At 38.2% G+C, this 12,898-nt stretch overlaps 2 protein-coding genes across 2 annotated transcripts in view; one reads left to right on the top strand and one right to left on the bottom strand.

Moving 5' to 3' along the window:
- Positions 1 to 12,898, bottom strand: part of LOC119694250 (neuropeptides capa receptor) — a 94,783-nt gene that overhangs the window by 8,829 nt on the left and 73,056 nt on the right. The window contains exon 5 of the mRNA XM_048625366.1: positions 11,979 to 12,091. Within this exon, the coding sequence (XP_048481323.1) occupies positions 11,979 to 12,091 (113 nt within the window). The remainder of the gene's footprint in view (positions 1 to 11,978; positions 12,092 to 12,898) is intronic.
- Positions 2,380 to 4,352, top strand: LOC119694340 (trypsin, alkaline B). The gene is made up of 4 exons (XM_038120484.2): positions 2,380 to 2,536; positions 2,937 to 3,111; positions 3,366 to 3,615; positions 4,026 to 4,352. The coding sequence occupies exons 1-4, from the start codon at positions 2,506 to 2,508 to the stop codon at positions 4,314 to 4,316; spliced, it is 747 nt and encodes a 248-aa protein (XP_037976412.2). The 5' UTR covers positions 2,380 to 2,505; the 3' UTR covers positions 4,317 to 4,352.

Below are 12,898 nucleotides of genomic sequence, written 5' to 3' on the forward strand. Positions count from 1 at the left end.
TGACAGCGCAGATACGGGCGGCGACAGCTCTCGTGATAAATGGCACACTCGCACCCCCGCAGCGCCCTATTCACAAACTTCTGCATAACTTCATAGCAGTTTCATCACTTAGTTTTCCCGGGGTAATTCTAGGTTCTAAATAGTTGGTAGTGCCGACGTTTAGGTATCTATTTGTCTATGCTATTCAGTTAAATTTACCGCCCTAGAGTCAAAGATAGCGTCGGTTGGGGTCCAATGGTTACAGTTACAGGGATTCAGTGGGTAGTGCCATCATCAGCATTTACTTAGGCATACGTTTAATTGTTTCTTATTGACACTTAATTAATTGAACGACGATGACTAGAGCACGACAAACGTATTTTATTTAATTTCGATTGAAATGTAAAGCAGGTGTAAAATTGTGTTATCTTCCAGAATTCAGACATGATGAGATTATGATGATTCAAGATTCTATTTTTCGGAATTGTACGAGCATTTGATCTTGGAATGAGAAATGGAGTGTTTGACACTTTCTGTAAAGGGATTACTTATTCATTCGCATTTCACACGATCAAGTTACAGAGGGAGATGACAGCCTGAAACGATCGTTCGGGGAAATTGAGAAAATAAAAAATAATTAAGTCGGGGAGCCTCCGCGACAAATCTTTGAGAAGTCTACAAGAATTTCCCTTCTTACACTGAAACGTAAATTCGATTAAGTGCCACTTTATTGTCTCCGAGGGATTTATCTCTGAAAACACGCTGTCGTTGCAGGATTTACCTGAAAAATTATATTCTTATCTTCAGTCTTTTTGGATTTTAATACTGATGGTAGATAAAAGTTTAAATCATCAACATCATCTCAGTTGATGATGATTACTAATCTCAGCAACATGTTGATGTAACTTAAATTTAATTGTTTATTGGCGGGAAATGTATTATGTATGTATTTTTTTAGCGACATTTCGTAACCAATATTTGTATAACTAATATGATATCTGAGCTTAGTTTTTTTTGTCTATGGTTAATATGGTTATACTTACATTTTTTTTTTCGAAAATACTAATAAAAGGTATTAACCATAACGATATTCGTACTAACTTGGAAAATTACAAAAAAGTTATGTAATTTTTCAAATACTGTTGAATTTCTCTGTCAGAATTTTAATAGCAGTAGCGGACAATTTATGATCATTCATTTCGCCAGTCATTTTAATCATGCCTTAAGGGCTAGTAGGGGGCGCATTTAAGACGTGACAAAAGTTCTCCATCGCGCTAGCTCTTGAGGCTGCTAGATGTGAGTGAGTGCGATGCAAAACTTATGTCACGTCTTAAATGCGCCCCGTGATACTAGCTCTTAGGTACAGGATGATTCGGGACTCGACAAAAATATTAGACGCACGTGTTAATGTGTAACTTCTAGTGCTTGAGCTCATTTTAATCACAATTTCCTCTATATTTAGGTACGTCTGCGTTTACAAGAATGGCTTCTTGAGAAATAAATATCGCAAGATCGGTCCAAGTTACATAAGAACTAGTTAAAGTTCGGTATTTTGCGCTGATACCAGCGTTTACTGGCAGCTAGCTGAGGCGATGGGGAAAGTTCGAGTATCTATTACGTTATATCGAACTTGTCAAAGATAAGTGTGTAACGTTTGATTGGATAACAAATATTTACAGGTACTGAAGGTCACGCCATGTAATCTACGTGCAACGTTTGATGCATTTCATCTACTTGTTTAGTTTTCCTATGCTTTCCTAACCTCTACAGGGAGTTATGTTAAGGAAACTTATATGTATGTACATAGATTTAATACTAATGTAAAACCAACAAAGTTGCAATGAATAAATGATATGATTATTTTGAGTCGGTGCTTGAACCAGATTACAAAAATAGAAACGTAGATTTGTGTTTTATAACATGCAGTCTCATCGATATTAACACAGTGACTAAAATCAACCAACGTCATGTTTAAACACAACAAAACAAATATACAGCCTCTAACCACGATGGTAGGAGTGCTACTGCTATAATCATGAATTGTAATTTTCGGACCATTACAAATTATTTTCTTTATCTGATTATTATTATCAGCCGATTACTTATCTAGTTTCACTTTACTCGAATAGTTTTATTCAAAAATAGTATATACACTGCTGAAAGTGCCGAGTATCGATTTTAATTCTACTTTACAATAGTACGATACTATCAATAGTTTTGGTATAATCGATAGCATAGCATTATTCAACCTCTTTAGGTATTACAGAAAATATTGATCGTTAAAAACAATGGGTAAACAATAGTAGGTATTCGTCTCATGAAAAAGAAAATCTGGTTTTGGATTAATGCTAGCATGATCACTCATTTACTACGGAAGCTAATGAGTTTTTGAAAGATAAGGTGATATAAATAATGTATTAGGGAATCCTCGAGCAGATAAGAAAATAATCAGATTGACTGACCGAAGTATATAAGACAAGAGTGCAAAATTTAAATGTTTAATGACAAAAAAAAACAAACTCTATAATGGCTACCTGGGCTCTCCTTCTTCTAACTGGTAAGATGATTCTATAAATATGTACTTAGTACAATCAACAATAAATATTATGTATGCACATCAGTGCAAACACTTCAATTGTATTGTAACTGGTGAAATGAAAAAAAACAATGATCACAAATTTTCGTAGCGAAGATTTCAAGTCTTCGCAGCACAGCTGTAGTGCATACTCCAACTGGTGGAATGGCGCGCTAAGGCAAATTCAGAATAATGCACCAAACACAAATCGCAAACATAAATTTACGCCAAAGTCGACCGCACCAGATAACCCGATGTTATTTATATACCTACAATCACGAGCAATGAAAAAGTTGCCACCTTCTGTTGACGTACCATTAGTCACTGGAACTTTTTCATTGCTCGTGAGTGTAACTATAAACTATACTCTATCTCGTCACAGCGACTGCGTCGGCAGTGGCGACGTCCAACAGGATCGTCGGTGGCGCGGACGCCAGCATCGAGACCTATCCGTCCATCGTGCAGGTGGAGTACCTGGATCTGTCTGTCTGGAGTCAGGGATGCGGCGGCAACATCCTCAGCCCGACGTATGTCCTGACTGCGGCGCACTGTATCGAGTAAGTACCTTATTTGCGTTTGTGATGAGAATGTTGTTTTTAACTCTCATCTTCCTATCTTAATAGAATTAATATAATGCACCCTGATTCAATTAGGGCGCCATAAATTTGCCACAATGTGCTGCACGGTGGCAGCGGGCAGCTCATCTTATTTGATTCTTTACCTAACATTTGAGATCCCTGTTGGTGTTAGTTTCCTAATTTATTTTAAAGTACCTACCAAAATTATCACTCAAATTCCTAATCTATTTTAGCTGGGTCCCCATGCGCATCCGCGCCGGGTCCAGCGACCGCAACCGCGGAGGCACCGTCGTCGACGTGGACTCCTACCTCATCCACCCAGACTACACCTCGCTCGCCCCCCAACACGCTGACATCGCCCTCCTACGCCTCCAGAGTCCCCTGGTCTACGGGCCTGGCGTTCAGCAGGTTCCCATCTACGCCCAGGGGACTGAGGTGCCCGACAACTCGACTGTGGTGCACGCCGGTTGGGGACATACTCAGGTAAGAATGAAACCTTATTACTGAGCTTCTTCTTCACTTCCGCTACTCCTCCGATGAGTCTGGGGCTGACACCAGGCGCTTCCATCCTTTTCTGTAGGTGGCCAGCAAGTTGAGCTCTCTATTACTCATAGTAGTCAATCTGTTATTGTCCGCTTCGAGACTATATGGGGTCATTCTTCAAGCGCTAGACACAATTCTTGGCCTTCCTGTAACCAGCACTGGCTGTCTTTAAAGACGATTGTAAGGCGGACTGGATTCGAGGGCTTTGAGAACTCGACTACTCATACCGTGGTGACCGACCGTTATGACTGGTGCACTGTCACTTGTGAACACTATCACACATCTTAGTACTCGCACATGGTTGCTTTTTTAATCACAACGTAATGTTTAACAAAATTACCTGCCCACAGGTCGCCGGACTCCCATCTCCTGTCCTGCAAGACGTGACCATATTCACCGTAAACTACGAGGAATGCTTCCGTCGCTACGGCAGCGCCCTCTCGGAAAGCATGATCTGTGCCGGGATCCTGGATGTGGGCGGTAAAGATGCTTGCCAAATGGACTCTGGGGGTCCACTGTACTATGGAGATGTGCTGGTGGGAGTGGTGTCCTGGGGATACGGCTGTGGCAGTCCCAGGTTCCCGGGAGTCAGCATCAAAGTGTCCGCGTTTACCGACTGGATCGTGGCTAATGTGGTCTAAGTTTTGGTGTTTAATTATTAAAAGGACTTGTAATTGATTGAATGTCTTTTTAATAGTAACTACCGAAATGTTAAGCCGATACCTAAATACCTAATCGCCTTTCTTCCTTCTACATAATTCAACTGAAACTGTGATTAAGTGAGAGAGAGGAGTGAAGTTAAAGTTTTTCTGGACATCACCAAAGTGAGTATCCATAATCTCAGGTCAGGTCGGAAGATTGACGATGCTACTAACGCTGTTCACAATAAAAAACCTCCAAAATCATCAAACTTTATCATAACAATTCTGTTTTCGCTGGGAGTTCGACACAACACGGCCATTTCCTCTCGTATGAATATTTGAATTTGTTTATCAAAATGGTTGGCAATCTACATAAATGCAAATCATTCATCTAAAAAAACCCAATGAAATGAAATGGCGGTCGTCCAAATGAGTGAATGTTGTTTACAACAATTAATTTAACGCCTGGACACAGTGGAAGCATTAATTTAATTATTATGCATTCAATTAATATTAATCCCGTATCGTAAATTATTAGGTTTGTTGGTACATAAGTACCTACTCGTATAGTAATCCATTCGAAAGGTGAAGGTTAGACTACACTACCACACTTTTAATATAAAAAATATGCTGAATATTGATTTTTGTAAAAATATTAATAACCTATAATTATTATTGTCATGAACATGTAGCTAATTAATTATCTAATAGGTAGGGAGGTCTAGTAGCTTAAAACAGATTGTATCCCATATATAATTTTAAAACATCCGCATCGTTCGATAAGTTCGTTTCTGGAGACTGTCCCCCTTATTTATAAAAAAGTTATAGGATGCTTTAGCTATTGAACTGTTTTGTCACTCTCTGACAGAGAACGATTTGTTTTTTGACAGAGAGGGACATAACAGTTCAAGTGTCCTATAACATTTTATGAATAAGGTGGTGTGATTGGACCAGCCTTAGGGTGCTTTTCCACCAGAGATGTGCTATGCAGCTATGCTGCGAAGATGTGATATCTACGCTACGAAAATATGTGACCGTTTCCACCAATACTACGCTAGGGAGCTGTGCGAGGAAGATGCGCTACGAAGATGCGCCGCCGCAAAGTAGCTGTGCGAGAAAGATGCGCATCTCGAGCTATGCTATGTATCGATAGTAGGGAAACGACGGGGGCGGCGGCGCCATAACTACACCACTCGCGATGGTCCATAGCACATATCCATAGCACGCATCCATAGCACACATCCATAGCACGCATCATTCCATACAAAAAACATATCTTAGTTGAATCCGTTTCCACCAGTGCTAAGCTATGTGCACCAATAATTATGATTGGTGGATATCAAACGCATCCATAGCATCGAAGCATAGCACATCTCTGGTGGAAAAGCACCCTTACGATATTGTTCCTCACACCGGTAATGTAATCTATATTATAATGTTCTGTTGGTTCTACTTCCAATATCTCAACCTTACCAGTGTCTTCAGTTCAATAAATATTATATTGAGGTATTATCTTGTGTTCTTAGTTCGGAACTAATCTCCACCAATATAATATTATGCAACTTATCTGCCTAGATCTATTATTACATCCCTGAAAGCGGCAACTTTCGAGAAGATAAGTTTCCAATTACCAATTTAGGTTCGTTTTAGCAATTTGTTTGTAACTTAAAGAGATGAAGGGTAACCCAATTGAGTTTTGAAGATCCCATTGATTGAGGCTTCGCATTCGTCGAGGCGGCATTTCTAAGGTTTCCGTTTAAGTTTAAATTACTTTTCTGTAAATATTGTGATCGTCGAGACACGTGCAAAGTGAAATAGCTGTAACTGAAATAATGAGGCGTTTGTTAAAAAAAAAAAAAAGTTCCTTTTTGGAGAAATAGATGGCGTTGTCTGGGGTTGTACCAACTTTCAAACCCTCAGAACACACTCAGATCACAATATGTTATTCTGTGAGGCTAACGAAATGTGAAAGTGACGTAGGTAGGTAGAATTGTAGTATTATTTTCTCTATGATGTCGATGTCACTGTTGCTTCAGCGTTCAGTGCGATTGTGCGTACAGCCGTTCTTTTCAAGTTTTCTCAGTTTCCTTGTGTTTCTCCTGTATTAATTGAGTTGTAGTTGAGCTATCTGCTCCTCCTCCCTTGATACTGTAGAGTTAGTGCACTTGAGATAGTGACTCTTTTGAGATAGTGACTCTTGTGAGATAGTGACTCTTTTGAGATAGTGACTCTTGTGAGATAGTGACTCTTGTGATAGTGACTGCTATACTGTAATAATGCCTAAGGACTATGGATCATGGTCCCTTGCCAATCTGAAGATAGAGTTACGAAAACGGAATGCCAAACTAACTGGACGGAAAGCCGTCTTGGTTCAGAGGTAAGTTTGATCAAAGCATTTACAATAATAATATAGTAGCAACGTAGTAGTGCTTATGTTATATTTGCTTTGTCATTGTCATCCAAATCCTTTGTAAAAGGTGAAGTAAATGGAAAGTATACTTACTACACAGTACCTGTCACAGAATACTTAGCACTATCCCAAGCCACATGCAGTCTGAGCCTCGGAAGGATGGCTCGCGCTACCACCCGACATTTAATCACAACTAGTGAGTTCTTATTCTGAGTTTAGTACTCTTTGCTCTCTATGTAATTTTTGACAGTTGGTACACTGCGTTTTCACGCCATCTATCGGCTTACCCAAAAGCTCAACTGACAGCTGTCAAGGAAAACGGCTCATTAAATGACATTTTAAATAACAAGAGCTTGAGGTGAATAATGTACCTATTTGAATTTGTAAGCAGTTATATAATTTTTGTTTTAATAAATACAATAGGCGTTTTAAATTTACCTAATTTAATTTTGTACCTACTAATAACTTATGTACCTATACATGTATTCACCTAATATTCAACTATACAGGAGGTTGCAAAAGTCGTATACCAAGCCGAAAGCAGATTCAGGACGTACTCAGGGGGTCAATTTCAACAACTAGGTTCTAGGAATTTAGAAAATTAAATATGTGTATGACTCCCTGAATCACTCCCTTTCAGCTTGGTATACCTACCACTTCTGCAACACCTGTATAAGTTCTTGATATTTTGAAATGTTGACTCCTGCTTATGACTTTCTCCAGTTGTGTCTGTCATCCGTCTCAGTGGATTATGATTGCGGGTAGTAAGAAAAGTGTTTGCGTTTACTGCGCTATGAATAATGTAACATGCTACCTACTGTAAAGCTCGGTCTCTGAAATACTGAAAGTGCCGGGTGCCTTATTCTAGTAATCCACATTTTATAAAACCGTCTCCAAATAAACGTAGTATTATTACACTCATGAGCAATAAAAAAGTTCCAGTGACAATAGCATTAAGTTTGTTACTCCTAATCGGAAAAGACTAGCTTAATGATGCGGTCTGTAATATTGAAGTAAGTACTTAAGTACATTAAACAGCGCGTTAGAAATTCAGAATATTACCAACTAAGTATAAACGTATATATTTTGATAAAATTGTTCGTTTTCAAACGCTGAAATGAAAACAGTTGGCTGGAAGTACCAGGATATCTTAAATACCAACATGGAAAATACTAAAACAGGCCTCACTCTTGGAATGGAGCATCATGTACCTCCACCGAAATCGTTTAAGGGCCCGTACAGGGTGACGTGCCGCGCCAATTTTGGGTTTTCAATGCTCTTCACACAGCACACGCAGTGACACGCACACATGTAAGTTTGCACAGTGGGTCGATAAACTTTTACTCGCCAACTTTATTGACAATTATGTTCAAGTACATTTTGGGTGATTTTAGGGTAAGTAAGTATAATTCTTACTTACACTGGTAGGCACCAGGAAAGAGTAGAAATTAATAGGGGTGCCACTTTACTCTATACTCGGAACCCGATTAGCTTTCTCAAACAAATGTGGTATTTACTTGTAGAAAGGTACCTAACTAAAAGTATTAAAGTGTAGATAATAAGTTTCGGGGATCCTCCAGCCAACTGAACCCCGACGACAAAGCAAAGTAAATACATAGTGTCGCAAAAGGGCTATACTAAGCCAAAAGGGGATGACTCAAGGGGTCATTCTGAACAACTTTTGTTCTACGAGATTTGCAAATTCGCGAAAAAAAATATTCGTTTTCCATGGTAAAAAGTCACATGTCCAACAAAGTTTCTATGAAAAAGGTTTTTTTTTGTTAATTTCGAAAACTCGTAGAGCAAAAGTTCAGAATGACACCCTGTCTTACTCCTTTTTACCCGACTGCCGAAGGAGGAGGGTAATGTTTTTTGATTGTATGTATGTATATATGTATGTTTGTCTGTTTCTTTGTTCCCTCCTGTAGCCTAAACGGCTTGATAGATTTTGATGTATGAGGTATTGTTAGAAGCGTATTGATGGCGCGATGGCTATAGGCTATGTGACGTTCCATTAAAATGTACATAGCGCCCTCTTGAGGACATAACGTGATGATCGAAAAAATAATAATTCAACTTTGCCGTGTAAGGTATCAAATGAAAGGACTTGATTTTCACATTACAAAAATATGCATATTGAAGGTATTTAAATAACAACACCAAAATTATTGAAATAAAAAATGATCATGAACTACCTACCGACGTAAAATTTCATAAAATAAAAACAACTAAAAAGTTACAAATAAAAAAATACAATTATAAAAAACCGACTTCAAAAAACCACTAAAATGTAAGAAATAATTTAAGGTTTACACAAATTATATGTGACAGTACAAATATACCTAAGCAGGAACTGTTCTTTTTTGATGTTGGTGCGGTGACAAAGTAATCTGAAGAAATATGGCACCAACTTCAAAAAAGAACAGTTCCTGCTTAGGTATATTTGTACTGTCACATATAATTTGTGTAAACCTTAAATTATTTCTTACATTTTAGTGGTTTTTTGAGGTCGGTTTTTTAATTTTTTTAATTATTATTTTATTTTATAGTTTTTAGTTTATTTGCAATAATTTTTAATCAAAAGTAAGATGCAAATGATTCCAAAAAGTCCTACTAATCAATACGAATCATTCAAGCCTAAACACGAGGTAGTTGCTATATACCGTTGAGGAGTTCCCTTGACTGCCTTCCGTTTCCATCATCAGATCAGCTCAAGGTCACCATCATATTTTTTTGTTATAAGAACTATATTTACGTTCTTAATTTCATTAGAATCGCTTAATATGTGCCCAAAATGGAAATTCATACCCTGTTTTTACCCCTTTACCCACCCTTGGGGGTGAACTAAAATTTTGAAAAAAAATTGGGACCACCTGGGAGCTCAATGCAATACAACAAAAAAAGAATTTTCAAAATCGGTTCATAAACGGCGGAGTAATCGGTGAACATACATAAAAAAAATATAAAAAAAAAGATCCCGACGAATTGAGAACCTCCTCCTTTTTTTGAAGTCGGTTAAAAAACTAAAAACCTGACTGTACGCTAAAAACATGAAAACGAGTCCCTATGTTAATGGAAAGTATCGCAGGCGGGGACCAACTTGACCGCCACTCAAGGCCGTTTTCTAAGTAACATTCAGCTAAATGGTGAACCCTCTGCTGGTATAATTTGTTTATATACCGCTTTTTCAATACCTGTAAGTACATTTTTTGGCAGCATAATATTTTTACTTAATTTTAGGGTTTCGAACGTCAAAAGAAAAAAAGCAACCGTTATAGGATCTCTTTGTTGTCCGTCTGTCTGACTGACTGTCTGTCACCGCCCTTTTTCTCAGAAACGGGTAAAGATATCAAGCTTATATTTCGCATAGATGGGGAGTACCCCATAAAAAATATTATGGCACTCCCTGTCCCACACAAGTAAATTGGGGCTTATATTTTTTCCAGTTATTTTGATGTGTATCCTTTTTTTCTTTGTTGTTTTATATAAGTATGTGTTTCTTTTCTTTAAATCTGTATTTTTTTGTTGTTGCTGTCTATGTGTCGAAAAAATGTATCTTTATCTTCAAATCACGCCATCTATCGTTTGTTTTTTTTTGTGGCTACTGTCTATAGAAGAAATTCCGTCATTGACGATTTTACGTTCCGAATTTATTTTTATTTATTTTATTTTTATTTTTACATTTTCGTGGAAAATCAACAATAATTATTACTTATGAACACATAACAACTTGATGCCATTAACAGAATGAACTTAGTAAACCCAGTAAACCTAACACATCCAGAGGAAAAACAAAATCTCTTTCTCTCTCTCTGAAAAACACACTTAATAGCCCAAACTCGATGCTTTTAGCTATTAACATCTTTGAAATAAAATTGAGCCAGCACCGTGTTACTGCCCTCATCAGATCCTCACGAGACCATACCTCAACCAGCACCAAGAGACTGTATTTTTGATCCCTAACCTAATGTTCGTGCGTATTGTCATCACTTAGATCCATTCGCTATATTCCTGCTCCTCATCAGACCTTTACGAGACTGTAATATCACGAGAATATTGCACACTATCTAATTTAATTTAATGTATTGAATATACTGGAAGAATTATGCTTCCTCAATTTCAAATCAAATTATGTTGGTGTCATAAAAGTTGAAAAAGTGCAATGACAACCAATGTGCAGTGATTTTGTATCTGTACACGATAAGATCGCGAGCTGTCAGTGCTGCCTAAACCGACGTGACCCTTCTTTGGAGGCCAGCGGCCAACTGAGTCAAACGTCACTTGTGTTTATGATTTTATAACACAGAAAGCCGCCATAGATATTTGTATGAAGATTTGAGGGAAAAAAATTGCTCAAGTTTGGGATTAATTTACACAAAATAAATGTGTGTTTATTAAAAAACAAGGTATTTAGCGCCTAGTCCAAGCCTTTAACTTTATAATATGATAAAAATCATATGAAAATTCTTAATAATTACGACACAGTTGTTACAATACGGGAGTGTGATTGACTGGTTTTTCTTGATATTCTGAAATTAATTTACAGTTATCCATAATCATTTACTTAAATTCGAATGATTCAGCACCTAGCTAGACTCTTCAACAACCTGTGTGATTTTTTTCAAGGCTGTAGAGCATCATTTACTACATAATTCTATGACAATGCCAACCCTCGATTCCCTATTGCAGACCCTTAACGTCACAAATAAAAAATATATTTATAAATAAGGGAGCGGGAAGCCCATTCATACGAAGTGAGTCACGTTTTTACACTTCTATAGTTATTATGATCAAACTCCGTAACTGTACAGGTGGCTTTCTCGTGACGAAACGAATATTCGGATGGGCATATTATGTAAAGCAGTCGGTGTTGCGCCTTACTTTCTCCAGTGTCGTCGGTCCTCTGTCCCATTGAGCTAGGATAGGAGAGTGTTGGAATACAGAGTTTTTCCGCGTACTGCACTTGGTACCATAAGGTACAGGATCTACTTTTCGATGGCAAACCTCGATAGCCGAATCCCGCGAATAGGCAAACCAAGTTAAGGATCGAGCGTTTATTTTCAAAAACTCTATGTCGCGAGCCATCGGATCGTATGGATCGTGTCTCTTCTAATTAAAAACCAACCCGCCTAAAACCCTTCCTTAATTGGACCTTGATCCCGAGACCCGTGCCCCAGCAACGGGTGGTTGATGGGTGGTGATGTGACGCTGACTCACCAGTGGGCACGTGATCGGTCGTGACGAAGACTCACCGAGCATCCTGATGATGGCCTTCTTGCTCTGCGCCTGCCTTGCCTCGCCGTGCACGCTGCCGTTCACCCCGTTCAGCGTGCCCGGGCTGCCCGGCTTGCTGGCGTGCGTCGACCTGTATAAATGTATAACTGTATTATAGTGTATATGTATCCTACTAACATTATAATTAGCAAAGCTCGCGGGAACAGCTAATTATTTATATGATTACTACGTGTTCTCGTGTGCTTCGCTTCGCCTTAAAAAGTATTCCCGTGGGAATGTGTTAATCTAGGGTTGCAGCTAACTCCATACCAAATTTCATTGTAAATCGTTTTGACGTTAAGAAGTTACAAACATACACACACATACTCACAAACTTTCGCCTTTATAATATTAGTAAGATGAAGTATGTTCCTTTAAGTATATTTCTGTAACTCAATCAACACGGATAACATTCCGTCCTCTCGCCTGATATCGCACTTTCTCGACATCACCAAAGGTTAACTGGTAGGGAATGCTTCTAGCACTAAGTTCGTTCGCCTTTGTATTTTTTTATTTATTTTATGAGAAATAAAGTTTTTTTATAATAATAAACAAAAGAATTTTATTATAGTAAGTACCTACTCATTCAAAAACTGCGACAAATGATGTACAGTACTCTCGCGAATCATCTCTTACTACCTTTTATTGAATGTAAAATAAATCCCTATTTCTAATGAATCCATAAAGAATCGGTCGGTTTTAGAAGAAAATACTAACAGCTTAATTTAAAAACAACGCAATGAAAACGACACCTACATACGAGCAAGGCGGCAAATAAACCGATTACTTGTAGGCGAGGTCAGGCTGTTTAACGGCAGTAGGGTAATAACATGACTTTCCTCACTATTGAACATGGCATAGCATTGAAATAACTATTACATTGCTTTGTCTCATATCG

This window comes from Plutella xylostella, chromosome 14 (assembly GCF_932276165.1).
Source record: "Plutella xylostella chromosome 14, ilPluXylo3.1, whole genome shotgun sequence".
In the NCBI taxonomy this organism is placed as follows: domain Eukaryota; kingdom Metazoa; phylum Arthropoda; class Insecta; order Lepidoptera; family Plutellidae; genus Plutella; species Plutella xylostella.

Excerpts from the sequence above, each read along its gene's own strand:
- LOC119694340 (XM_038120484.2), top strand. The coding sequence starts at position 2,506 with ATGGCTACCTGGGCTCTCCTTCTTCTAACTG. Across the intron at positions 3,112-3,365 it reads ACTGCGGCGCACTGTATCGA|CTGGGTCCCCATGCGCATCC; the intron begins GTAAGTACCTTA and ends AATCTATTTTAG. Across the intron at positions 3,616-4,025 it reads CCGGTTGGGGACATACTCAG|GTCGCCGGACTCCCATCTCC; the intron begins GTAAGAATGAAA and ends ACCTGCCCACAG.